Raw genomic sequence first — 26078 nt, 5'->3', positions numbered from 1 at the left:
AAGGGGTGCCTGGGAGGCTCTGTCAGTTAAGCGTCTGACTCGTGGTTTCAGCTCAGGTCATGATCTTGTGGTTCATGAGTTCAAGCCCCAAGGTGGGCCCTGCACTGATGGTGCAGAGCCTGCTTGGAATTCTGTCTCTCTCCCTCTCCCACTACTCCTCCCCTGCTTGTGTTTCCTCTCACTCTCAAAAATAAATAAATAAACTTACAAAATTTTTTTTTCAAATAAGATCACTCTGGGCCGTAAAATGAGGCTGGTCTTAGTAAGTGTGATCCAGTCATTTATGGGGGCGTAACAAGTGTTAAACCATAGATTTGCTTTGCTGGAAGTTTCATAAGAAATCTCGGAGTGAAGTTTCAAAAGTCTCTATTATTCTCCCAAGGTGCGAAACACAATACCTATTAGTTGGGTGAATTTCTACATTCCTGAACCTGCTAGGAAGTGACTCTTCCTGACCACCTCCTGTAAGGCCCAGAATCCGAGGAGGGTTTTGAGTCTTTTTTTTTTTTTTTTTTTTTTTTGAGTGTGGCTAAAGTTTTCTCACTTTTGTTGATCTTTTCAAAGAACCAGCTCCTGTTCACTTGATTTTTTTAGTTTCTGTTTCATTTATTTTTGCTGTAATGTTTATTATTTTCTTCCTCATATTTGTTTTGGTCTCTGTTCTTCTGTTTCTAGCTATTTCAGGTGTAAAGTTAGGCTGTTTGAGATTTTTCTTGCTTCTTGATGTAGGCCTGTATTGCTATAAACTTCCCTCTCCCTCTTAGATCAGTTTTGCTGCATCCCAAAGATTTTGGACAAGTGTGTGTTCATTTTTATTTGTCTCCATGTAGTTTGTAATTTCCTCTCTGCTCTCTTAGTTGGCCCACTCCTCGTTTAGCAGCATGTTATTTAGCTTCCATGTGTCTGTGCTCTTTCCAGATTTTTTCTTGTGGTTGATTTCTTTTGGTTGCAAAAGATGCATGATATGACTTCAATCTCTTTGAATTTGTTGAGACTTGTTTTGTGGCCTAACATGTGATCTATTCTGGAGAATGTTCCGTGTGCACTTGAAAAGAATGTGTATTGCAATCCCTATCAAAATAACACCAGCATTCTTCACAGAGCTAGAACAAACAACCCCAAGATTTGTATGGCACCAGAAAAGACCCCGAATAGCCAAAGCAATCTTCAAAAAGAAAACCAAAGCAGGAGGCATCACAATCCTGGACTTCAGCTGTATTGCAAAGCTGTAATCATCAAGGCAGTGTTGTACTAGCACAAAAACAGACACTCAGATGAATGGAACAGAATAGAGAACCCAGAAATGGACCCACAAATGTATGGTCAACTAATCTTTGACAAAGCAGGAAAGAATATCCAATGGAATAAAGACAGTCTCTTCAGCAAGTGGTGCTGGGAAAACTGGACAGCGACACGCAGAAGAATGAATCTGGACCACTTCCTTACACCAGACACAAAAATAACCTCAAAATGGATGAAAGGCCTAAATGTAAGACAGGAAGCCATTAAAATCCTCAAGGAGAAAGCGGGAAAAAACCTCTTTGATCTTGCTCGCAGCAACTTCTTACTCAACACGTCTCCGGAGGCAAGGGAAACAAAAGCAAAAATGAACTATTGGGACCTCATCAAAATAAAAAGCATCTGCACAGCGAAGGAAACAATCAGCAAAACTAAAAGGCAACTGACAGAATGGGAGAAGATATTTGCAAATGACATATCAGATAAAGGGTTAGTATCCAAAATCTATAAAGAACTTATCGAACTCAACACCCAAAAAACAAATAATCCAGTGAAGAAATGGGCAAAAGACATGAATAGACACTTCTCCAAACAAGACATCCAGATGGCCAACCAACACATGAAAAAATGCTTATCATCACTCATTATCAGGGAAATACAAATCAAAACCACAGTGAGATATCACTTCACACCTGTCAGAATGGTTAATATTAACATCAGGCAACAACAGATGTTGGCGAGGATGCGGAGAAAGAGGATCTCTTTTGCATTGTTGGTGGGAATGCAAACTGGTGCGGCCACTCTGGAAAACAGTCTGGAGGTTCCTCAAAAAATTAAAAATAGAACTACCCTAAACCCAGCAATTGCACTACTAGGTAACTATCCAAGGGATACAGCTGTGCTGATTCGAAGGGGCACATGCACCCCCATGTTTATAGCAGTGCTACCAACAATAGCCAAAGTATGGAAAGAGCCCAAATGTCCATTGACTGATGAATGGATAAAGAAGATGTGGTATCTATATAAAATGGAGTATTACTCACCAATCAAAAAGAATGATATCTCACCATTTGCAACTACATGGATAGAACTAGAGGGTATTATGCTAAGCAAAGTCAGAGAAAGACAAATATCATGTGACTTCACTAGTATGAGGAATTTAAGATACAAAACAGATGAACATAAAGGAAGGAAGCAAAAGAAATATAAAAATAGGGAGGGGACAAAACATAAGAGACTCTTAAATATAGAGAACAAACAAAGAGTTGCTGGAGGGCTTGTTGGAGGGAGGATGGGCTAAATAGGTAAGGGGCATTAAGGAATCTACTCCTGAAATCATTGTTACACTATATGCTAACTAACTTGGATGTAAATTAAAGAAGAAAAAGAAAAAGAAAAAGAAAAGAATGTGTATTCTACCCTTTTAAGATGAAGTGTTCTGACTATATCTGTTAGATTCGTCTGGTCCAATGTGTCTTCAAAGTCATTATTTCCTTGTTGATTTTCTATTTGGATGAGTCATGCATTGACATAAGTGGGGTGTTGAAGTCCCCTACTATTATTGTGTTACAATTGATTGCTTACTTTATGTTTGTTATCAGCTGCTTTATGTTTTGGGTACTCCCATCTTGGGTGTATAAATATTTACAATTGTTATATCTTCTTGTTGGATTGTCCCTTTTATGATTATGTAGTTTCCTTCTTTGTCTCTTATTGCAGGCTTTGGCTTTTTTTTTTTAGGTTTATTTATTTATTTTGAGACAGTGTGAGAGAGAGCGAGAGAGAGAGAGAGAGAGTGAGAGAGAGGGCAGGAGCAGGGGAGGGACAGAGAGAGAGGGAGAGAGAGAGAATCCCAAGCAGGCTCTGCCCTGTCAGCGTGAAGCCCAACACAGGGCTCAATCTCACAGACTGGACCATGAGATCATGACCTGAGCCCAAATCAAGAGTCAGATGCTTAACCTGCTGAGACACCCAGGTGCCCTGCAGGCTTTGTTTATAGTCTATTCTGTTGATATATGTGTTGCTGTCCCAGCAACTTCCACTTACATGATTAATCCTTTCCCACCCCTTCATTTTCAACTGCAGATGTCCTTACATCTGAAATAGGTATCTTGTAGGCATCATAAAGATGGGTCTTGCCTTTTTTAAAAAAATGTGTATTTTTGAAAGAGAGAGAGAGGGAGGAAGGGAGAATGAGCTGGGGAGGGGCAGAGAGAGAGGGGGACAAAAGATCTGAAGTGGGATCTGTGCTGACAGCAGAGAGCCCAACATAGGGGCTTGAGCCCACAAACCAGGAGATCATGACCTGAGTTGAAGTCAGACGCTTAACCAACTGAGCCACCCACGTGCCCCGGGTCTTGCCTTTTTATCCGTTCTATCACCCTATGTCTTTTGATTGGAGTGTTTAGTCCATTTACATTGAAATTAATTATTGACAGGTAGGTATTTCTTGCCATTTTGTTTCTTGTTTTATGGTGGTTTTTGTGGTTCTCTGTTCCTTTCTTCTCTTGTTCTCTTCTCTCACGTCTTGCTGGCTTCCTTTAGTGGTTGGATTCCTTTCTCTTTATTTTTTGTGTATCTATTATAGGTTTTTGAGTTGTGGTTACCATTAGGTTTGTACACAACCTCCTCTGCATATAGCAGTCAGTCTGTGTTAAGTTGATGATAGCTTAAGTTTGAACGCATTCTTTACTCCTCCCCACCCCACCATGTTTTAGGCATATGGCATCATACTTGACAACCTTTTATTTTGTGAATCCTTTGACTGACTTTTATAGATATACTTAATTTTGCTGCTTTTGTGCTTCCTACTTTTTTTTTACTCTTACTCACGGTCTTTTCTTTCCACTCAGAGTTCCCTTTAACATTTTTTGTAGGACTGGCTTAGTGGTGATGAGTTCCTTTAATTTTTGTTTGTCTGGGAAGCTCTTTCTCTCACCTTCTGTTCTTTTTTTTTTTTTTAACGTTTATTTATTTTTGAGACAGAGAGAGGCAGAGCATGAACGGGGGAGGGGCAGAGAGAGAGGGAGACACAGAATCTGAAACAGGCTCCAGGCTCTGAGCAGTCAGCACAGAGCCCGACGTGGGGCTCGAACTCACGGACCGCGAGATCGTGACCTGAGCCGAAGTCGGACGCTTAACCGACTGAGCCACCCAGGCGCCCCTCTCTCACCTTCTGTTCTAAATGATAGCCTTGCTGGATAGAGAATTCTGGCTGAAAGTTTTTTTTCTTTCAGCACTTTGAAAATATTATACCATTCCCTCTGGCCTGCAACGTTTCTGCTGAAAAATCCCCTGATAGCCCTATGGGGTTTCCCTTATATGTAACAGTTTTTCTTTCCTGTTGCTGCTCTTAAAATTCTCTCTTTATCACTACTTTTTGCCATTTTGATTACTATGTGTCTTGGTTTGGACTTCCTTGGGTTGATTTTGTTGGAGGCTCTCTGTGCCTCATGCATCTGGATTTTTGTTTTCTTCCCCAGATTTCAGAAGTTTTCAGCTGTTATTTCTTCAAGTTAATTTTCTTCCCCCTTTTCTCTTTCTTCCTTTTCTGGGGTCCCTATAATGCGAATGTTATTATATTTGATGGTGCTGCTGAGTTCCCTTAACCTAGACTCAGTTTTTATTATTCCTTTTTCTTTTTGCTGTTCAGCTTGGGTGCTTTCCATTAGTCTATCCTCCAGGTCGCGAATCTGTTCTTCTGCTTCCTCTAATCTGCTATTTATTATTCCTTTTGATGTATTTTTATTTTCAGTATGGAGTTCTTCATCTCTAATCAGTTCTTCTTTGTTTTCCATCTGTTTGGTGAGGGTCTCACTGAGGTCCTCCACTCTTTTCTCAAGCCCAGTGAGTATCTTTATGACCATTACTTTAAATTCTCCATCAGGCATATTACTTACCTCCATTTCATTTAGGTGTCTTGCTGCGGTTTTGTCCTGTTCTTTCATTTGGGACACATTTCTCTGTCTCCTCATTTTGTCTAACTCTCTGTGTCTGTTCCTATGTTTTAGGAAATTCAGCTACAACTCTTGTTCTGGAAAGTAATGGCCCTTAAGAAGAAGTCCTATAGTGCAATCTCCCCTGTTCACCCAAAACTGGTGCTTCGGGGTCTCTTCCATGTATGTTGCATGCACCCTACTACTGCGACTGAGCCACTTTTTTCTTCAGTCCATTCATCTGTAATGGCTCTCTTTGCCTGTTGTGGGCAGGGTTTGGTCCCTGTGTTGTTAGTGGGCCAGTCTGGGGCCATCTTGTGCTTCAGTTGAGTCAGACCAGGCATTTGCCAGAGCTGTGGCAGCACTGAACTGCAGGGCACCTTCTCTGTGTTGTCCCCTGAGCTTTTACTGAAGTCAGACTAGGAGATTTTTTTTTTCCAGACTAGGAGAGTTTTATAGGCTGTGACTCCATAAAGTCAACCCAAGCTCCATAGAAGTGGTCAATCATACCTGATTAGTGAGTGACACTCTCAGCATCGCAGTCTGAAAGACCTTGAGTGCATAGCTGGTTTTTCCTATTTTGTCTTGGTAAAAAGGAGGATAAGCTACTGAACATATGTAAATATCTATAGCGCCATGAAAGGTACAACACTCAGTTTCTGACTATCAGGGTCAGGGAGGTGACTCAGTGAGAATCGAATGTCATTTAAATGGAATATTGGGGCACCTGGCCAGGTGGAAGCACATGAGATTATTCATCTTGGGGTTGTGAGTTCAGGCCCACACTGAGTGTAGAGATGACTTAAATAAACAAACTCTAAAACAAACAAACATGTAGATAAATGGAATATTACTCAGAATGAGATCTTGCCATTTGCAACAATATCAATGGACCCAGAAGGTATTATGCTAAGTGAAGTAAGTCAGACAGAGAAAGACAAATACCACATGATTTTACTTATATGTGAGATCTAAGAAACAAAACAAATGAACAAATAAACAAACAAAAGACCCATAAATACAGAGAACAAAATAGTGACTGCCAGAGGGGAGGTAGATGGGGGAATGGGCAAAATGGGTGAAGCGGAGTGGGAGATACAGGTTTCCAGTTATGGAATGAATAAGCCATGGGTATGAAAGGTACAGCACAGGGAATATAGCCAATGATATCGTAACAGTATTATATGGTGACAGATGGTAGCTACACTTGTGGTAAGCACAGCATAACATATAGAGTTACCAAATCACTATGTGACACACCTGAAATTAATGTGACATTGTGTGTTAACTATACTTCAGTTAAAAAAAAACTGAGGGGGTGTCTGGCTGATGCAATCAGGGTGTGCAACTCTTGAGCTCAGGGTTGTGAGTTTGAGCCCCACATTAGGTGTAGAGATTACTTAAAAACAAAATATTTGAAAATATAAAGATTGCATTTCAGTTTATAGAAAGAGTCTACTAAATTGATATGGTTACAAATAGCTTGAGGGAAAGAGAAAGGGCCTCGTTAGGTACCCAGGAAATAGAACATTAAAACATCAATGGTATTCAGGCAAATGACCGTAGTGACATTTGCCTTACCTGCACACACAGTCTTGTTAGCAATCCTTGGTCTGCTGGGTTTGGAATGAGCATCCAGCCCATGGAATCAGCTTCTTCTTGGTGAGAGACTGGAAACACTAACTCAGCCCCAGAAGTGGTTTGAAAGTCACCTGAGTGATGCCAGCAGAAGCTGTGCCCAGAGTCCATTCTCCAAGTGGTCAATAGCTCGAAGTCTGCTTCTTTTTCTAGGGGGTTTTGGGACTGTCCTTAATTGAAGACACAGCCTCCCCCCTGTGGCTGACTGCAGAGCCTCAGGCCAAACAAAAGATGACAGAGACTCAGTGGATGTGGTTAATTTACTACCGAACATTTTCAAATGTAAGCGGTCTTATGAGAGTTCAAAATAAGAATAATGCAACCGATAAAGAAATTTGGTTGTTTCTGTGACATGCAAGGCAAAGATCATAAAACCAATTTTTAAAAAATGTAGATAAAATCTCTTTAAACCCATTTAAACCTGATTCAACCTGTTTTCAGAGAAGATGGTTAATGTTACATCTGATTTATAAATGTGGGTGAATAATATCTACAGTGGAAAAAATTATGATATATAACAGTAATTCTGAGGCAAAATATACACTAAAGCCAAAGAATATGCCAAAAACACCAGTAAAGTAATTCAGTGAGTCTGAAGCAGGGCTAAGATACCTATATTTTTTATAAAACTCCATGGATGAGTCTGATGTGCATCCCAGGTTGAGAACCCAGAATTAGAAGGTGCTAGATTCAGATTACAGAAGTCAGAATGGGCTGAGCTAGATTTAAATAATAACTGAAATTTGGTGATTAATATTGCACTCCTGTTGCCAAAGACCATCAGGCAAAGGGCCAGCAGGACTCCTGCAAACGTAGGGACATGTGGCAGACCTACTGCATGTTGTGACAGATGTTTCACTGAGGTTAAAACATTATGGACAATGTGAACTTTGGCAAATCTCCAGGGACTTCCCATGGCGCTTTCCCATGGAGTATGTGATTTCTAAAATGTTTTTGTTAAAACCTTTTTACCTGTATAAATTTGACCTGGAGAAGGCTGAGCACCTCCTCTGTTAGGATGCCTCTTTACAATAATGGCATATCTAACAAACATGATTAATTCTAGAGTCTCTCTTTTCATAAAGTAAGAGGTCACGGGGCTCCTCGGTGACTCAGTCGGTTGAGTATCTGACTCTTGATTTCAGCTCAGGTCATGATCTCACAGTTTGTGGGATTGAGCCCTGTGTCAGGCTCTATGCTAACAGCGCAGAGCCTGCTTGGGATTCTTCTCTCTCTCTCTCTCTCTCTCTCTCTCTCTCTCTCTCTCCTCGCCCTTCCCCTGCTCACGTGCGCGTGTGCACACACACACACACTCTCTCTCTTACAAAATAAACATTAAAAAGAATAATAGTAAATATAAACGTTTTTAATTTTGATGAAGTCCAATTTATCTACTTTTCCTTTTGTATGCTTTTAGATTCTGAAATTTTATTCCTATGTTTTCTTCCAAGAATTTCATAGTTGCAACTCTTAAATTTAGCTCTATGGTCTGTTTTGAGTTAATTTTTGCATATGGTGTGATGTAAGGGTTCAACTTCATTCTTTTGCTTGTGGATGTCCAATTGTATAAGAGATTATTCTTTCAACATTGAATTGTCTTGGCACCTTGTCAAAAATCAAATAACCATAAGTGTAATGTGCCATCTGAACTTCAGAGTCTACCTTATTGACCTTGCGTCTATTCTTACATTGGTACCATACTGCCCAGTCTTTTTTTTTTTTTTTTTAAGTAATCTCCATGCCCAACATGGGGCTTGAAATCATGACCCTGAGATCAAGAGTCACATACTCCACCAACTGATCCAGGCAGGACATCAGTACTGCCCAATCTTTTGTTTTTTTAAATGTTCATTTATTTATTTTGAGAGAGAGAGAGAGAGAGACCGGTGGGGGCTGCGGGGTGGGGGTGGGGGTGAGGAGAGAATCCCAAGCAGGCTCCTCACTGTCATCACAGAGCCAGATGCAGGGTTTGAGCTCATGCCGTGAGATCGTGACCTGAGCCGAAATTGAGTTGGACGCTTAACCGACTGAGGCACCCAGGTGTCCCCATAATTTCTCTTCAAATTGTTCATTGTTAGTGTATATAAATACAACTGATCTCTGTATATTGATCTTGTATCTACAACCCTGTTAACTTCCTTTTTAGTTCTAACAGGTTTTTGTGAATTCCTTAAGATTTTCTATACCTAGAATCATGTCATCTGAGAACAGAAATACTTTTACTTCTTCTTTTCCAGTACAGATGTCTTTTATAAATATTTCCTGCCTAATTACCCTGACCGGGACCTCCAGTACAATGATGATTAGAAATAGCAAGCAAACATCCTGATCTTGTTCCTGAACGTAAGAGAAAACCTTTCGGTCTTTCCCCAGTGATATGACGGTAGTTGTGGGTTTCTTCTGTCCGTCCTTTATCAGGTTGAGGAATTTCTCTCCTAATCCTAGTTTGTTGGGTGTTTGTTTGTTTTACCATGAAAGGGTGTTAGACTTCATTAAATGCTTTTTCTGATGTTTATTGAGATAGTTGTGGGTTTTGTCCTTTATTAATATGGTGTACTATATTGGTTGATTCTCATATCTTTTTTAAAATGTTTATTCCTTTTTGAGAGAGAGAGAGAGAGAGAGAGAGAGAGAGCAGGGGAGGGGCAGAGAGAGAGGGAGACACAGAAACTTAAGCAGGCTCCAGGCTCTGAGCTGTCAGCACAGAGCTGGATACAGGGTTCAAACCCACAAACTGTGAGATCATGACCTGAGCCACACAGGTGCCCCTGATTTTCATATCTTAAACCAGCTGTCATTCCTGGGATAAATCCCACTTGTTCAGATGATATATTCCTTTTTAGATTCTGCTGTGTTCAGACTGCTAGTATTTGGTGCAGGTATCTGTGCCTATGTTCATAAGGAATACTGGCTATAGCTTTCATTTCTTACGATATATCTGTCTGATTTTGGTACTCTAATCTTTATTATTTCCTCCCTTCTGCTTGTTTTGGGTTTACTCTTCTTTTTCTGATTTCTTAAGGTAGAAATTAAGGTGTTCTTAAGTTATTAACGTTTGTTTATTTATTTATTTTTGAGAGAGAGCATGCAAACGGGAGGGGCAGAGAGACAGAGGGAGACAGAGAATCCAAAGCAGCTCAGGCTCCAAGTTGTCAGCGCAGAGCCCAACGTGGGGCTCAAACTCATAAATTGTGAGATCATGACCTGAGCCAAAGTCAAACGCTTAACCGACTGAGCCACCCAGATGCCCCCAGAAATTAAGGTTATTGATTTGAGATTTTTTTCTTTTCAGTTTACTGATCTAAATTTTTCTCTAAACACACCTTTCACTGTATTATATATATTTTTTGTATATAGTATATTCATTTTCATTCATATCAAAGTATTTTCTAATTTCCCTTGTGATTTCTTCCTTGGCCCATTGGTTATTCAGAAGTGTAGTTTAATTTTTCATACTTGTGGATCTTCCAGCTTTCCTTCTGTTATTGATTTCTAATTTTTAATTTTTTAAATTGTAATTTGTAGCCAGAGAACGTACTCTATGATTTCAATGCTTCTAAAATTTTTAAAAACTATTTATTTTTCAGAGAGAGAGAAAGAGCATGAGCAGGGGAAGGGCAGAGAGGGAGACACAGAATCCAAAGCAGCTGTCAGCACAGAGCCTGATGGGGACCCGGACTCGTGAACCGTGAGATCATGACCTGAGACGCTTAACCGACCGAGCCACCCAGGCACCCCAATCCTTCTACATTTATTGAGACTTGTTTTATGGCCTGACACATGGTCTGTCCGGGATAATGTTCCATGCTTACCTGAGAACAATTTGTATTATGCTGTTGCTGGGTGGAGTGTTTTCAAGAAGTCATTTTACGATGGTTGGATAACAGTGTTATTCAAATATTCAATTTCTTGTTGATTTTCTGATCTAGTTCTTTTACCCATTATTGTGAGTAGGGCATTAAAATCTACGAATATTATTACTGAATTATTCATTTTTCCCTTCAATTTTGTCAGTTTTTGCTGTATGTATTTCAGGACTCTGTTGTTAAGTGTATGTAAGTTTATAATAATTATTTCTGGGTTGACATTTTACTTTTCACTTTTTTTAATGTTCGTTCATTTTTGAGGAGGGGGGACGGACAGAGAAAGAGAGAGACAGAATCTGAAGCAGGCTCCAGGCTCCGAGCTGTCATCACAGAGCCCAACGTGGAGCTCCAACTCATGAACCGTGAGATCACGACCGGAGCCGAAGTCAGACGCTTAACCGACTGAGCCACCCAGGTGCCCAGACATTTCAATTACTGTAAAGTGTCCTTCTTTGGCTCTAGCAACAATTTTTGCTTTAGTCTATTTTGTTTGGGGGCGCTTTGGTGACTCAGTCGGTTAAGTGTATGACTTCGGCTCGGGTCTTGATCTCGTGGTGAGTTCAAGCCCCGCGTCTGGCTCTGTGCTGACAGCTCGGAGCCTGGAGCCTGCTTCAGATTCTGTGTCTCTCTCTCTGCCCCTCCCCTGCTCGTGGACTGTCTCTCGAAAATAAATAAACATGTAAAAACTTAAAAAATAAATAAAATGAAGGCTATTTTGTTTAAAATTAGTATAGCTACTCTAGCTCTCTTTTGGTTACTGTTTACATGGAATAACTTTTTCCATCATTTAACTTTTAACCTAATTGTAATTGAATGTAAAATGCCTTTTGTAGACAGCAAAATGTGAAGTCATTTAAAAAATCCATTTTGGGGGCGCCTGGGTGGCTCAGTCGGTTAAGCGTCCGACTTCGGCTCAGGTCATGATCTCGCGGTCTGTGAGTTCGAGCCCCGCGTCGGGCTCTGTGCTGACAGCTCAGAGCCTGGAGCCTGTTTCGGATTCTGTGTCTCCCTCTCTCTGACCCTCCCCCGTTCACGCTCTGTCTCAAAAATAAATAAATGTTAAAAAAAAATTAAAAAAAAATCCATTCTGTGTGTAGTCTGTTGACATTTAATGTACGGACTGATTAGGTTAAGATTTACATTTGCATTTTGCAATGTGTTTTCCTGTGTCTTTTTGTCCCTCTGTTCCTCCATTATTGCCTTCTTTTGTGCTATTTTCTAGTGTACTATTTTTTCTTGTTATTTCTTTTACTACGTATTTTCGTTATTTTCTTAATGATTTCCCTGGGGATCAAACACTTTTATTTATAAAAATCTTGTTCATATTAGTACCAACCTAATTTCCATAATATATAAGAATTTTACTCATATATTTACTCCCATGTATCTCCATTCCATCCTTTCTTTTTGCCATTATTGTCACATGAATTATAGGTTTATGTTATAAATCCATCAACATGGGTTTATGACTATTGCTTTATGCAATTATATTTGAAGTCAGGACAAATAAGTTAAAAATGCACGAATACTGAATTTTGTATTTACTTACGTAGTTATCTTTACTTACAAGTGCTCTTTTTTATGTGGAATTAAGTTACTGTGTAGTGTCGTTTCATTTCAGCCTGAAGGATCACCTTTAGTATTTCATATGGGGAAGGTCTGCTGATGACAAATTGGTTTTTTTCCTCTCAGTTTTTATTTCTCTGGGGATGTCTTAATTTTCCTTCATATCTGAAGGAGAGTTTTGCCGAACACACAATTCTTTGTCAACAGATTTTTCTTTCGACACATTGAGGAGGTCATCCTACAACCTCCATGATTTTTGATGAGAAATAAGTTGTTAGTCTTGCTGAAGATCGCTCGTAGATGGTGAATCCCTTCTCTCTTGCTGTTTTTAAGATCGTCAGTCTTTGACTTTTGGCAGTTTGATTATAATGTCTCTAGGTGTGGACTCCCCTTTTTTATCCCACTTGGAGTGAGTTGAGTTTCTTATATGTTATATTAACATTTTCATTAAATTTGTAAAGTTTTCAGCCATTCTTTCTTTTTAAATGTTATTTCAGAGTGAGAGAGCATGTGAACAGGGTAGAGGGACAGAGGGAGAGTGAGAGATTATCAAGCAGGCTCCACATTCAGTGTGGACCCCGATGCAGGGCTCGATCCCACGACCCTGGGGTCATGGCCCGAGCCAAGATCATAAGTCGGAAACTCAACTGGCTCAGCCACCCAGGCACCCCTCTTTTTTTTTTTTTTAAGTTTTAAGTAATCTCTACACCCAACATGGGCTCAAACCCATGACCCCGAGATCAGGAGTCACATGTTCCACTGACTGAGCCCGCCGGGTGCCCCTCAGCCATTGTTTCTTTAAGTATTTTTTCTGCTACTTTCTCTCCTCTCCTTTTGGGACTCCCATCATGTGTATGTTTGGTATACTTGATGGTATCCCATATGATTCTGAGGCTCTGTTCATTTTTCTTCATTCTTTCTTCATTTTCTTCCCTAGGCTGGATAATGTCAATTGACCTATCTTCAAGTTTGCTGATTTTTTCTTCTGCCAGCTCAAATCTGCTATCGGCCTCTTTAATGATAATAGCTTAATGGTCAAAAACAAAAAATTAACAATCCAGATTCTCCACTGTGTCCCATCCAATAGACACTAGATGTCTTAAATCGTTAGTTCATTTACAGAGCTCACCAAACGGTCAGACCATGAAACCAATAACCCCCTTGCTCCACCGCTGTCAGCAATCAGGAATAACTTACTGGCCACAAACAAAACCCACAAAATAACTTGAGAGGAAAATTATAATTAGAAAAATTACATTTAGAAAATCACAAATCTAGGGGCACCTGGGTGGCTCAGTCAGTTCAGCATCCAACTTCAGCTCATGAGTCATGATCTCACGGTTGGTCGGTTTGAGACCCTCATTGAGCTCTGTGTTGACAGCTCAGAGTCTGGAGCCTGCCTTGGATTCTGTGTCTCCCTCTCTCTCTGCCCTCCCCCCACTCACACTCTGTCTGTCTCTCAAAAAATGAATAAACGTTAAAAAAAAAAATAAAGAAAATCACAATTCTAGGGGTGCCTGGGTGGCTCAGTCAGTTAAGCATCTGATTTCAGCTCAGGTCATGATCTCACTATCCGTGGGTTCAAGCCCCACATTGGGCTGTGTGTTGACCGCTCAGAGCGTGGAGCCTGCTTCAGATTCTGAGTCTCCCGGACTCTCTGCCCCTTCCCTGCTCACACTTTGTCTCTCCTTCAAGAATAAACATTAAAAAAAAAAGAGAGAGAATCACAATTGTATTGCCACTTCAGACTCCTCTGTAGAAACCAAGAACAGACATGCCTGGGCTTAGCCTGTGAGGTATAAACTCAGGAAACACAGCTCACCCAGGTCAGTCAGGGGGTTCACTGGCCATCTTGGCGGAGGACCTCCAAAACCGTTACAGGAGAACATTCAGGAAAATGCAGAATCTTTTTTCTTTTAGTTCTTTTAATGTTTTTAATTATTTATTAAACATTTTTTACTATCTATTTTTGAGGGAGAGAGAGAGAGAGAGAGACAGAGCCTGAGTTGGGGGGGGGGGGGGAGGGAGGGAGAGAGAGAGAGAGAGATAGAGAGAGAGAGAGAGAGAGAATCTGAAATAGGCTCCAGGTTCTGAACTGTCAGCACAGAGCCTGACACAGGGCTCGAACTCAGAAACAGCGAGATCTTGACCTAGGCCAAAGTCAGACGCTTAACCATGAGCCACCCAGGTGTTCCTGTTTTTACTTATTTTTGAAAGAGAGAGAGATGGAGAGAATGAGTGGGGGAGGGGCAAAGAGAGAAGGGGACAGAGGATCCAAGCAGACTCTCCACTGACAGCCCTATGTGGGGCTCGAACTCACAAACTGTGAGATCACGCATGACCTGAGCTGGAGTCAGACACTCAACCAACTCAGCCACCCAGGCACCCCAGAAAGAGGCAGAATCTTAACTCATACACGTATAAAATTAACACATGTTAAAGATCTTAAGTCATTTTAAAAACGAGATTCAGGAATGCTACAATTGCTTCAAAGACATCAACGAATCACAAATCTATATAGAATAAAGAAATGTTGGAGTTAAAGGAAACGACTTTTTCCACAACTGGAGGAGAGAAATCACTTGAACTTCCACAGGGACAGAATTCATTTTCAAGTCTATGGAAAACAATTATTTCCATTGCTACTAGTTATCTACAGAGTTGTAAAATGGGTTGAAGACAACTGAGAGGCACCAACCTCATAAGTCCGAGAGCCTGGCAAGATGTGCTTTAAACAGAGCATAGCTTTCCTTAGAGACACCAGTAATCTGCTCTGCTCATTTAGATTTTTTTTTTTTTTTTTTTTTTTTAGGTAGGCTTCACACCCAGCATGGAGCCCAACGCAAGGCTTGAACTCACAACCCTGAGATCAAGTGTCACGAGTCTGAGCTGAGATCAAGTCGGACGCTTAACCAATGGAGCCCCCAGGCGCCCCTGCTCATTCAGTTTTGAACTTTTTACAGCCTGGGCCCCATCCCCTAAATGCCCCTGATTTTCAGGCCCCAGGATTCCCAGACTCCAAGCCCCTCCCCGAACCCTGCTCCACTCTGTCCCAGACCACCTCCCCAAACCCCAAGTTTCATCTCTTGTCACCTCAGTGACAAGTCTAGTCTCCACCTGCCACATCCTCAGGCCCCAATTCCTCAAGGTCTTGGCCCTCGAATCCCCCCACTCAATTCTCCCCAGTTTGCTCTAGCACAGCTCTGATGGCAGCTCCCACGGACTGGAAGCCAGACCGCCTCTCACCCTGCCCAGAGCCCCTGTGCTTCTAGCACACCCGGGGAAAGGGGAGGCCCAGTGATGGTGGAGCTTGGCTGACCTCTGGCGCGGTGGGTGGAGGGGAGGGGGACGGTGACCTTTGATTCAGAAAAATAAAGCGTGATGTGATGTTCCTCACGTCAAGAGTCCTGGGGCCAGGTGCCACCACACTGCTTGGGAGAGTGACCCAGCCGAGCGGGCCATCCTCATTCAGCACAGCGGACCCTCAAGGGGAAGCCCACCCCCGCTCCATGTTGAGGAGAGCTCAGCGGGCGGGGGTGCCCGGCTCCGGGCTCCCAGCCCGACAGTCATCTCACCACCAGCTCGCCCCACTCCTGAAGGGTCCCCCCACCTCACCACAGACCACAGGCACCTTTCTCCCCCTCTCTGCTCTTCAGGGGAGGCTTCCAGACCCCCAGCTTCTCTGAGTACCTGCTTTCTTTTCCCCTCTGCATTTGTCTGCAACACCTCTTCTCTGCCCGTGTTCCCATGCCTCCTGGAGGCTGGCTGGAGGCCTGCCTCCCCAGAGACGTGCGTGCACTCAGCCCTTTGCAGCCACACCACACTCTCAGCAGGTGCCATCCACAGAATGACTTTTCAAAGAGAACATTCGGGAAGGCTCAGGGGGTGCCAGGAGGCGCCGGGCAGGAAATCTCTTCCAATCTGCTTTCGGAACTAGCTTAGTTTTCTCACCGCCCTTGCAAAGGGGTATACATTTCAAGTTGTTCGTAGCTTTTCACCGAGTCAAAATGCTCATACTTTCTGCAAACAGAAAAAACACTTCCCCTGGGAGCGGGCCCGGGGAACTTATCTGGGTAGTCGAGCTGAGGAAGTCCCTGCCTGCCACCTGCCTGGCTGGGCTCTGGGTGTTCTTCTGAGAGGCTCAGATGCCTGGGGAACTCTCCCTTGCCGTCAGGAGCAGGTCAGGGAAGCGCTCTGCTAAGGAGCTGGGCTGGCCTACTAGAGGGAGGGTCACGGGCAGTGGGACAGGGAGAGTCGCCAGAATGATGAACTCTCCCCCAGGCAAGGAAGGATGGACCACTGCTGGGTGTCCAAAGGTCTGAGCTCCCTGAGCGTCTCAGGGAAGGGACGCCCTTCACCACGCCCTCAGCTGTGACGGACAGCAACCCACTCTCCTTTGCTTAAACGAGGAAGAAATTGTGGGCCCACATAACTTGGAAGTCCAAGGGTCTGGCCTCAGGTGTGACTGGATCCAGGCGATCCCAGCATGTCTGGGTTCTGCCTCTCTCCACCTCTCCCCCTGCTTGCCTCTGGGCTGCCTTCATTCCCAGGCGTGCTCCCTGAATAGTCTGGGTAGCTTTTCATAGTTCTTGGCATGACGGACACACTAGGGGAGATGTCACGGTAGACCCTGATTTGCTCCACAGAGGCAACGTCCCTCTGTTGTATGGTGACAACGGGCAGGAGGCGTGCACCCGGATTGGATCATCTGGGCCACCCACCCAACCACAGGGTGGAGGCAGGTGGTCCTGTGATTAACGCCCCATCAGAACCCCCTGGAAGGTGCAGGGGAGAGAACAAGGCCAGTGCTTGGAGCAGGGGACACCCAAGTGGCCTGTGGCCTCAGGCAGTTAGCTTCCCTGAGACAGGGTGGACGTGACCAGAACAGCTGATTCTGGAGACCCAGATGCTCCCACATTCCCAGTTTCTGGTGCCACAAAAGCTAGGAGGTCCTTTTGAATCTCATGGAGGAGAGGAAGCCCCTCAGAAGACTATCATCCTGTGTCCCCAGTCAGGCAGTGGGGGCCCTGAGCAGAGGAGAATGAGAATGCAAGCGTCTTATTTTCCAGGAGTCGCCACGCCTCCAACCGCATCGGAGCCCACACCTCCCTAGGGACCCCGCAGGACTGAGGACAGTGAAGGCTCTACCTTTCCTCATCCCACCAAAGCCAGGTGAGGCCTATCTGGACACTCCCGAGCTCTGTCTCAGGTGCAGTGGCCACACGCCTGGGAGAGGGGGCTGCACGGGGCAGGTTCTGAGGAACCAAGGAGCCTGCTGCCGGTGGTGGCACAGGCAACAGTGGCCCTGAGGCTCAGGCCTCGCTCCTGCCCAGGGAGTGCCCTCTGGGGACAGCCAGGCACCAAAGGTCCTGCCTCAGCCACTGCCTCCCCTCTGGGTCTCCTTCAAATTCCCCCAGCCCTGAGTTTGAGAAAGACTTTGGGCAGGGCTGTGAGCCTGAGTGGCTGGCTACCTGCCGTCCAGCTGGAGGTGTGGGCAGGCACCCTGGCGACCAGCTTCAAGTAGGGAGAGTGTGCCGTGGCAGCTCTCGAGAACTTGGCTCTTCGGCATCTCCCTCCCCTAGTTACTTCCCACGAGGCGCTAACAGGAAGGCCCTTGAGGCTTCTAAGGGCAGTGGCTTCCTCAAATTGTCTACCTCCAGCCCTGGCCTCAGGCTCAGGGCCACCTGCCCCTCTCTCCAGGAGACCGTGCATGTCCCACACAGCCTTCCTCCTTTGTCGCCCTCTGGCCTGGTACAGCTAGTACAAAGGCACACGTGGGCAGACGGGAGGCTCTTGCAAATACCTTTGATCATCTCCTGATGGAAGAGAGGGCAGGACGGAACTGGGAGGCAGCGCCACAAGCTTCAGTCCCAAGGTGGGCCGGGGAGAGTGCTAATGGGTCTGAGGGCAGAGGCTGTGCCGAGGTGCGTGGCTACCCGCCCCTGCCACCCCCAGCCCCCATGCCCTCATCCTCCTCCCTCAGAATCTCTCCACTGACAACCACCAAAGGCACTTATGCAGCTCGCACCCCACCTGCCAGCCCCCACTCCCAAAGGCAAACAGCCACATGAACCCCCCTGCCCCTGCCTTTTTTCTAGGCCATCAGCATCCCAGGAGGCTAAGGCCTGGCAGGTGGCCTCCCGTCCTCAGCACTGAGCTGTGTCTGAGCTACTTGGGAGCCTGACTCCACCCAATACTTGATGTGACTCCAGACCAGAGGCTCCAGTGGTTAGGGCCTGGGGGTCCTTCCCTCCTTCCTGCTCAGCTGGTCCTGCTGCTAAGGGAGGGAGAATAAGGAGCCTTCAAAAGCCCACATGCAGGCCAAGTCAAGGACAGGCAGCTTCTGAAGTTTAGAAGGGGCATGCGGAAACCAGAACAATCGTGGGAAGGGGCTGGGTCAGCAGGAGCAGGAGCCGCTATTCCCAGCCCCCACAGTCATCAGGTGAGGTCCTTGCAGCTATGGGCTCCCTGCTGCAGAAATGAGACCCCTTGTCTGGGAGAACGGGATCTCAATTCCACACCAGTCACGCCGGATCACAGCTCAGGCGTCCTGCCTCCCCTGTGGAGCCTGTGTCCCCCATGGGTCTCTGCTTCCTGATGGCCTAGGAAGCCAAGAGGAGGGGCCAGAAGCCCCGGCCCTTGTTCACTGCAGCTTCCTCTCCTGAACCCTTGCAGCCCTCTTGCCTGGCTTCCCCGCAGCCCTCTGTGCAGGAGATCGACGCAGCCCGCCACAGGCTGCGGTAAGGGCTACGGCTCTGCTCCCTGTGGACGTGAGGCAAGCACAGACCCAGACCATCGTCCCAGCACTGCGGCAGATGTAGGCTGCTCAGGGGCAGGGGCCATTTACCAGAAGCCCAGAAAAAAGGTAGCTGCTGCCTGTCTGTCTGAATAAAGAGTTTGGAATGTTTACAGGTTTGATCACACAAGGAGCTAGAAACGAAAGGCTTGCGGCTCGGGAAAAGGAGCGATGCTTCTGACCGGAAGGATCCCAAGATTGGCTGAAGCCTCACACCCCAGTCTCTTCGAAGCCCCACTCACTGAGCCCCTGTGTGCCTGCACCTGGCGAGAAGCCCCTGGCAGGATGCTCCTGCAAAGGAACAGACACTACGATTGCCAGGTCACAAAAAGACAGCCCATTCTGCCCGACCCTCGCACCCAGCTGGCCCAGCACAGCACACAGCCCAGACATGCTTGCTGAACAGTGGCCCTCCTGGGAAGAGGCCTCGCCACGCAGCTGCAGATCCTGGATGAACTGACGTCGGGTGGGTGCCACACTGCCTCTGACCACCACAGCCTGTTCTCTGAGGAAATTCCCAAAGAGCAATGGAGGGAGGGGGGGCAAGAGTCTGGGGCTCAGAGGGCGCAACCCCAGGATCTAGGAGAGCAACCAGCCAGGGGTGACGCGGCCCCGATGGACAGTCCAAGTCACCCCAGCTCCGTGGAGGTCTGTCTGCACAGAGAAAGGTGCTACACAAGTTCACTACTCTGACCCACGAAACGATTTATTGTGCAAATCCCACACAGGCTCCAGGCCTGGGCCAAGTCCGAAGCTCTAGCTGGGCCCTGGCTCTGGGCCTGTTCTGTGGTCCCCACCCTGGCCAGTGTCTGCTGTGGAGTGTACAGGTGTCCGTGAGCGTGCCCATGTGTGAAGAGGGCCTCCTTGGGTCATGGGCGCTTGGGCATTGTGGCATCCCAGCCCGAAGTCAGGTCCCCATCTGCTCAGGCTTAGGGACCACACTGGTCCACACAGTCCTTCCCGCTGCGGAACACGTGATAGATGCTGGTGGGAGGGAACATGGCGACAGCGCCGAGCAGGGAGCCCACCTGGATGGCCACACCAGCTGCCAGCAACGCCGGCCGGCCGCCACCATGCAGCAGGGAGCTGGCGGCCACCTTCACGTACGAGAACACGCCCAAACACAGCACCCAAGACAGCACCTGGGAGGGTGGACACGGCAGCAGGCTGAGCAAGAGATGCTCGCTGCTCTGAGGCAAACCCCCTCCCCCACTGCCACCCTCTCTGCTTCAGTGTCCCAGCGTACTTACCACGAGGACCACTCCTGCGGAGGTGCCCACCAGGGGTGGGCAAGGACTCAGGATTGCCAGCGCCATCAGATAGGCCCCAAAGAGCATGCCCAGCATGGAGAGACCTCCCAGCCCTGCCAGAGACCTGCAGGGGTGGAGCAGAAACTCAGGGCTGGCTGCACCACGACCCAGCCCCTATCCTTCAACTCCACCCTAAGCGGCCTGGGCATCCACGTGTACCTGCACAGGACGCCCATGGCCAGGAAGCAGGCGAGGGGGTTGGCAGCACTGCCCAGCACCACCGCCAAGTGGTAGGCCAGGCGCCCATAGGGCAAGCAGGAAAAACTCTGCACGGCAGGCAGCACGCCATTGGTCAGTGCGTTGGTGACGGCCAGCAGGCCCAGCAGGCAGGCTCTGTGCACAGGGAGCAGCCTGTGGGCCTCAGGGTCTGGGCTAGCAGTGGCGCCTGTTGCTTGGCTCGGTGACTCCCGCAGTGGCAAGGCCTCTTCCTCCTCCTCGTCCTCCTCCTCCTCCACTCTGGGGGCTCTCACCTGCAGGTCAGACTCTGGACCTGCTGTGGGTACAGACGGTGGCAACGGCAACAGCAGCAGAAGACCCTGGAAGGCGGCAGCTGAAGTGACCAGAAGGGCGGTCAGCATCCAGAAAAAGGTGCTGGCAGGAAAGCGCTCCGGGAAGTCGTGGGGGAGCCAGAGGGTGCCACTGTTGGGAGCTGGCAGACATTCAAGGTGGCCTACACCCTGCACTAAGGCCAGCACGCAGGGCAGCAGGGCGCTGAGGCCCTGACCCAGGAAGAAGGAGCGCAAGAAGGGAGGTGGGAGGTGGCTCAGGAAGGGCAAGAAAGTGACGTTAGAGGCACAGCAGGCCAGTGCCAGCACCAAGGCCAGCGTTAGGAAGGCCACGGAGTGGAGCTGCCCTGCCACTGGGGCCACGTGGTGCCACAGCGGGGCCAGCAGGGCTGTGCCCACCACGCTCAGTGCCTGCACCACCTGGATGGGGGCCTGCTCGCTCTTGCCAGGGGCCAGCCGTCTCCACAGGGTCACCACCAGCAGACCCAGGTTCCCCAGCGCTACAAGCACAGAGAGATAGGATGGGAGGCTCCAACCTGCAGGGAAGGGAGATCACGTCAGGGGCTAGATGCTCAGGGACAGAGAGCAGCTGCCATCCACCTCACCTGGCACATGTCCCCCCACTTCCCTGCACACTCCCACTCACCCTCAGGAAGGTCTTTTACCACCACAGGCAGCTCCACCCAGATCCCGTTGATGGCAGCCCAAGAACCCATGCCAAAGAGGGCCACCAGCAGGTGGGTCAATACCAGACGGCCCAGCGGGGGTGCCGCCATTCAGCCCGAGGCTGGGTCCTTCCGAACAAGACAGGGTCACAGCCTGCTCCTCTTTCCCCACCTAGGTCCAAACAAAAAACAAAACACAAACAAACACAACGCTTCAGTTCTTCTGGGACCTCATGACTTCTTCTACCTTGAAACTTAGTAGACCCGTATTCGGGATCACAGACCAGAAACGCAGAACTGGACTCTGAAGAGGACCAGACCGCCTAGACCAGGAAAACGGGAAGGTGCCCGGGGGTGGGGGGCTGAGGATGAGACGGGCCAAACATACCACATAGCACGGCTAGGTGTGCGAGCAGAGAAGCAGAAAGCCTGCCCAAAGCGCCAACGGCCCCAGAGGAAGATGGGGAAGGAAAGACCCGATCTGCGGGTCTGAGTAGCCCAGGCCACCACCACCCTCACTCCAAAACGGACACGACTCCGGGACAGAGACACCCATCAGGCGCCGCGCACACCTCCGCGGCTTCTGCGCCCATATGGGAGACCGACGCTTCAGCGAGACCCAGTACCGCAGGAGTCAAGACCCGCGCGGCGGGGAGGGGCGGGCCCGGCGCCGCCCCTCTCTGCATCAGGGGGGCAGCGAGGAGCCGGCCCGTGCGCAGGGGTGCGTGCGCCTCCTGATCCAGCACCTGCGCGCTCCCCGACCCGACAGCCAGTCGTCTCGCCACGCTACGAGGGCGCTGCCTCCGGCCCAGGATCGCAGCCTCGACCCAGAGCCGGTGGGACTGGGAAACGCTGCCCGGACGGAGCGGAAACTCCAACCTACCGGGCGAGGGACAAGGAAGCCGCGGGGGCCAGCCCCCGGCATGGCCTGTCGCCGGAAGCCCCGCCCCGGAAGTCAGTGCTGAGCCGACGCGGAGGGGATTGGTCCGGGGCTCAGGCCCCGCCTTTAGGCGGGCACGCTGCGCCTCCGCCCGGCGGCCTCGCCTGTTCCGCCACAGGCCCCGCCCCATCCGCTCCCCTGGGGCGGTCCGGGAGTTTGACCGGTAGCGATGGCTCCCGGGGTGGCGCGGCGAGCTCGGCGGCGGCCCCCGCGCAGCGTACGGAGCGCACGGCCGGTCGGGGTGCGGGCTCGCTCGGCGGAGGACTGGTGGTGGGACCGGCTGGCGCCGAGCGGCTCCGGTTACCATCTGCTGCAGTCGGACAGCATGCTCCTGGTGCTGCCCGGCCCTGGGCCTGCCCGCACTCGCGTGCAGAGGCGTGCAGCCCGCCGCACTCAGCGGCCAGTGCCCCCAGCATCCCGCGCCGCGGCGGTCAAGGCTAGGCCCAGACCTGCTCCGGTTTCGGAGCCGCAGCAGGGGCCCGACCCAGGCTGGGGCGACCGCATCCCCCTGGAAATCTTGCTGCAGATTTTCGGGCTGCTGGTGGCGTCCGATGGGCCCATGCCCTTCCTCGGCAGGTACCCCAGGCCCATCGAGCGCAGCAGCATGGCTCAGGCTGACCTCTTGGCCACCGAGCGGGTGGCTGAGGCGGGGGCCGAGGGCGAAGCCATCTGAGCGTTCACACACGCAGACGAGAGAGCACAGTCTCTCACGAGGTCCAGTTAGAGCCCCGAGGGCCTGTCTTTGTGCTGAGGTGTCTGCAGCGTTGTGAGAATAAAATGGGACAGGTTACTCCTCTTAGAAAACCCCACAGCGGCGGCTCCGGAAAGGCCCAGCCCCTCAGCAGAGATTTTCTCCCAGGGCTGCACGCGTGTGCCGCCGCTGGCACGAAGCTGCCTCCCAGCCTGCGCTCTGGCACACCGTGACCCTGTCGCCCCCGTTGGCTGGCCGCCTCGCCAAGAGCGGAGCCAAGGCGGAGAAGAAGCTTCTCGCTTCTCTGGAATGGCTTATGCCCAATCGGTGAGACGTTCCCTCTTTTCTTTTATGTCCTCATTTCATCTCTGTGGCTTGTACAAAGCCCCAAGCCCCTTCGTGTTTCCATATACCAAAGTGATGGGTGGGGAGGACGCCAACAGAGGGGCACCGTGGGAATACTACGCAGCTCTGCCTCTGCTGTCGGCCCAGGTTTTCACAGCTCCAGAGGCTGACCCTCATCCACTGGAAGTCCCAGGTACACCCTGTGTTGAAGGTGAGAGCTCTGGACTGCCCTACGCACCAGTCATGACACTTTGGGGTGGCCCAGTACTTCCAGGGAGTGGGGCAGGCACATGGAGCCCAATGTTGCCCCGTGGGGAGGCCTGCCCGGCTCTCATTTCCTGTTGTTTGTTTCAGTAGAGAGGTGTTAGAAGTGGGAGCACCCATGTTGGCCTGGCATGGGCAGGAAGGAGATCATAGTTGAGTCACCAAAGAGGGTTTGATGTCAGCCACTGGTTTCTTCCCTTTGTGGACCACAGCTTGCCTTCCCCCAATCTCTGCCGGTGCTCTGTCTTCCCCAGCTGGTTAGCGAGTCCTGTCCTCGGCTCACCTTCCTCAAGCTTTCTGATTGCCACGGTGTGACCCCTGACACGTTGGTCATGCTAGCCAAAGCCTGCCCCCAGCTCCACAGCCTGGATATACAGCACTCCATGGTGAGCCCTATGTCCCCAGGGGCCCTGAAGAAGCCTGGGCCGAGGTGACAGGTACCCATGTGCTGGGTTCCCAGGTGGAGTCTACGGCCGTGGTGAGCTTCTTGGAGGAGGCAGGGCCCCGAATGTGCAAGCTGTGGCTGACTTACAGCTCCCAGACGACAGCCATCTTGGGTGCGCTGCTGGTAGGTCGGTGACAGGTAGGAGCAGAACCAGACGCTGCGCCAGGCCAGCCAGGCCGCTGACCCTGTGTTCTCTTCCACCTCTGTAGGGCGGCTGCTGCCCCCAGCTCCGGGTCCTGGAGGTGAGCACTGGCATCGACCGCAACAGCACTCCTCTCCAGCTGCCTGTCGAGGCCCTGCAGAAAGGCTGCCCCCACTTGCAGGTACCTGACACCCCTCTTCTCCCACCTGCCACTCTCCCTCCCCACCTGCAGCCTAGGCCTTGCTCCAGGTGCTGCGGCTACTGAACTTGATGTGGCTGCCCAAGCCTTCCGGGCGAGTGGTGACTCCTGGCCCAGGCTTCCCCGGTCTTGAGGAGCTCTGCCTCGCCGGCTCCAGCTGCAACTTTGTAAGCAACGAAGCCCTGGGCCGCCTGCTCCACGATTCCCCTAACCTGCGCCTGCTGGATCTTCGCGGCTGTGCCCGCATCACACCTGGTGGCCTGCATGATCTGCCATGTCAAGGTCAGCTTTCTCTGGGCAGGAGGGGTGTGGGTACCCTTGCCCACCCCACAGCTCATGCCTGCTCTTCACCTCCAGACCTGGAGCAGCTTCACCTGGGTCTTTATGGCACGTCAGACCGGCTGACTCTAGCCAAAGAGGGCAGCCATCTGTTGACCCAGAAATGGTGCCACGCTCTGCGGGAACTGGACTTGAGTGGCCAGGGCTTCAGCGAGAAGGACCTGGAGCGGGCCTTGGCCGCCTTCTCAGTCACGCCTGGGGCCTCACACCCAGCCTTGTGCTCGCTCAACCTCAGGGGCACCCGGGTCACACCGAGCACAGTCAGGTCAGCCTCCCCTCCCTCGGTCCTTGCAATCAGTACAGCTTGCCTCCCTGACAAGCCTGGTTTGCAAGCTTCAGGGATCCAAAAGGGGAGCACATACGGACCAAGCCCCTGCTCAGGATTGACCTTAGGGACGCCAAGGGGGTACTGGGCTTGGGCCTCAGTGGCTGGGGGTGGCAAAGCCAGTTGTGGCATGGGCAGAGAGGGCTCCTTACCCGGGCCTAGCCCTGCCAGGGCCTGGGTCTTTTGGAGCCAGTGGCTCAACTCCCCATGGCCTGCCCTGCCCCACAGCTCTGTGATCAGCAGCTGCCCAGGCCTGCTGTACCTCAACCTGGAGTCCTGCCGCTGCCTTCCCCGGGGCCTGAAGCGGGCCTACCGAGGCCAGGAGGAAGTCCAGTGGTGCCTGGAGCAGCTGCTCACCAGCCCCCCTTCTTCCAGCTAGGCAGTTCCAGACCTCAGACCCTCGGGCAGCCTGCGGTGCCCTCCACCCTTTTCCAGTTGGCGATGTTTGAACGTTTTGTTACAATAAAACATTTTTCGGAACTCTGTGTGGTCCTTGGGGTGTGGTTGAGAGGACAGGTACTGTGCCTGAGGAACCATTCAGGGCTAGGGCTGGGGGAGAGCTTGTGCCATGGGGGAGGGGTGGTCTGCCAGGGCTCCTGAGGCTGCGTGTGCTCGTGCCTTGCTGACTCACTGCTGGGCTTGAGTCTTGGACTGGGTGCATGTGTCCCGTTCTCAGAGACACTGAGATGTGTTTGCGCCTGTGGTTGTGCTTGAAGCTCTGCCTGGGCAGAAGTGGCAGTGGAAAGGGGGAGGCCCTACTCAGCCATGGGGTTCAGTGTGGGGCGCCTGCCTGCAGATATCTCTGCAGCTTAGGCCTGGGACATCCAGCCACCTTCCCTTCAGGTGAGGATTGTGAACCGGGCTGCT

At 49.6% G+C, this 26078-nt stretch overlaps 3 protein-coding genes across 15 annotated transcripts in view; 2 read left to right on the top strand and 1 right to left on the bottom strand.

Moving 5' to 3' along the window:
* Positions 1–19720: 19720 nt before the first annotated feature.
* On the bottom strand, positions 19721–22487 carry SLC52A2 (solute carrier family 52 member 2). 4 transcript variants are annotated; one of them, XM_040494757.1, is made up of 5 exons: positions 22405–22487; positions 21503–21693; positions 20510–21392; positions 20291–20414; positions 19721–20182 (listed from the first exon to the last, which is right to left on the bottom strand). In XM_040494757.1, the coding sequence occupies exons 2-5, from the start codon at positions 21630–21632 to the stop codon at positions 19970–19972; spliced, it is 1350 nt and encodes a 449-aa protein (XP_040350691.1). In that variant the 5' UTR covers positions 21633–21693; positions 22405–22487; the 3' UTR covers positions 19721–19969. The 4 variants fall into 4 exon arrangements, with proteins under 4 accessions (XP_040350691.1, XP_040350694.1, XP_040350692.1 ...); XM_040494760.1 differs by having other exon boundaries at positions 20510–20900; XM_040494758.1 differs by lacking the exon at positions 22405–22487 and adding an exon at positions 22268–22378.
* Positions 22488–22579: 92 nt separating this feature from the next.
* On the top strand, positions 22580–25691 carry FBXL6 (F-box and leucine rich repeat protein 6). Of its 3 annotated transcripts, XM_040494754.1 has the most exons (9): positions 22582–23037; positions 23321–23479; positions 23645–23708; positions 24016–24147; positions 24222–24329; positions 24416–24529; positions 24598–24829; positions 24905–25151; positions 25440–25691. In XM_040494754.1, exons 1-9 carry the CDS (start codon positions 22631–22633, stop codon positions 25588–25590), a joined length of 1614 nt encoding a protein of 537 aa, XP_040350688.1. In that variant the 5' UTR covers positions 22582–22630; the 3' UTR covers positions 25591–25691. The 3 variants fall into 3 exon arrangements, with proteins under 3 accessions (XP_040350690.1, XP_040350689.1, XP_040350688.1); XM_040494755.1 differs by lacking the exon at positions 24016–24147 and having other exon boundaries at positions 22581–23037; XM_040494756.1 differs by lacking the exons at positions 24016–24147; positions 24222–24329 and having other exon boundaries at positions 22580–23037.
* A 98-nt stretch (positions 25692–25789) lies between these two features.
* CATSPERQ (catsper channel auxiliary subunit theta) overlaps positions 25790–26078 on the top strand; it is a 2415-nt gene continuing 2126 nt past the window's right edge. For all 8 annotated transcript variants that reach the window (XM_040494761.1, XM_040494767.1, XM_040494768.1 and 5 more), the window contains exon 1: positions 25790–26054. In XM_040494761.1, coding sequence (XP_040350695.1) covers positions 25871–26054 — 184 coding nt within the window. In that variant the 5' untranslated portion in view covers positions 25790–25870. The remainder of the gene's footprint in view (positions 26055–26078) is intronic.

This window comes from Herpailurus yagouaroundi, unplaced genomic scaffold, assembly GCF_014898765.1.
Source record: "Herpailurus yagouaroundi ecotype Mexico unplaced genomic scaffold, PumYag 186, whole genome shotgun sequence".
In the NCBI taxonomy this organism is placed as follows: Eukaryota; Metazoa; Chordata; class Mammalia; order Carnivora; family Felidae; genus Herpailurus; species Herpailurus yagouaroundi.
The sequence above is the reverse complement of the archived record's forward strand: the minus strand, read 5'-3'. Positions and strand labels throughout refer to the sequence as shown.

Coding starts and splice junctions, on each gene's coding strand:
- SLC52A2 (XM_040494757.1), bottom strand. CDS start 21,632: ATGGCGGCACCCCCGCTGGGCCGTCTGGTATTGACCCACCTGCTGGTG. Junction 21,393..21,502: donor GGTAAAAGACCTTCCTGAGG/GTGAGTGGGAGT, acceptor CCTTCCCTGCAG/GTTGGAGCCTCCCATCCTAT. Junction 20,183..20,290: donor CCGCAGGAGTGGTCCTCGTG/GTAAGTACGCTG, acceptor CCACCCTCCCAG/GTGCTGTCTTGGGTGCTGTG.
- FBXL6 (XM_040494754.1), top strand. CDS start 22,631: ATGGCTCCCGGGGTGGCGCGGCGAGCTCGGCGGCGGCCCCCGCGCAGC. Junction 24,530..24,597: donor AAGGCTGCCCCCACTTGCAG/GTACCTGACACC, acceptor GCCTTGCTCCAG/GTGCTGCGGCTACTGAACTT. Junction 24,830..24,904: donor GCATGATCTGCCATGTCAAG/GTCAGCTTTCTC, acceptor CTTCACCTCCAG/ACCTGGAGCAGCTTCACCTG.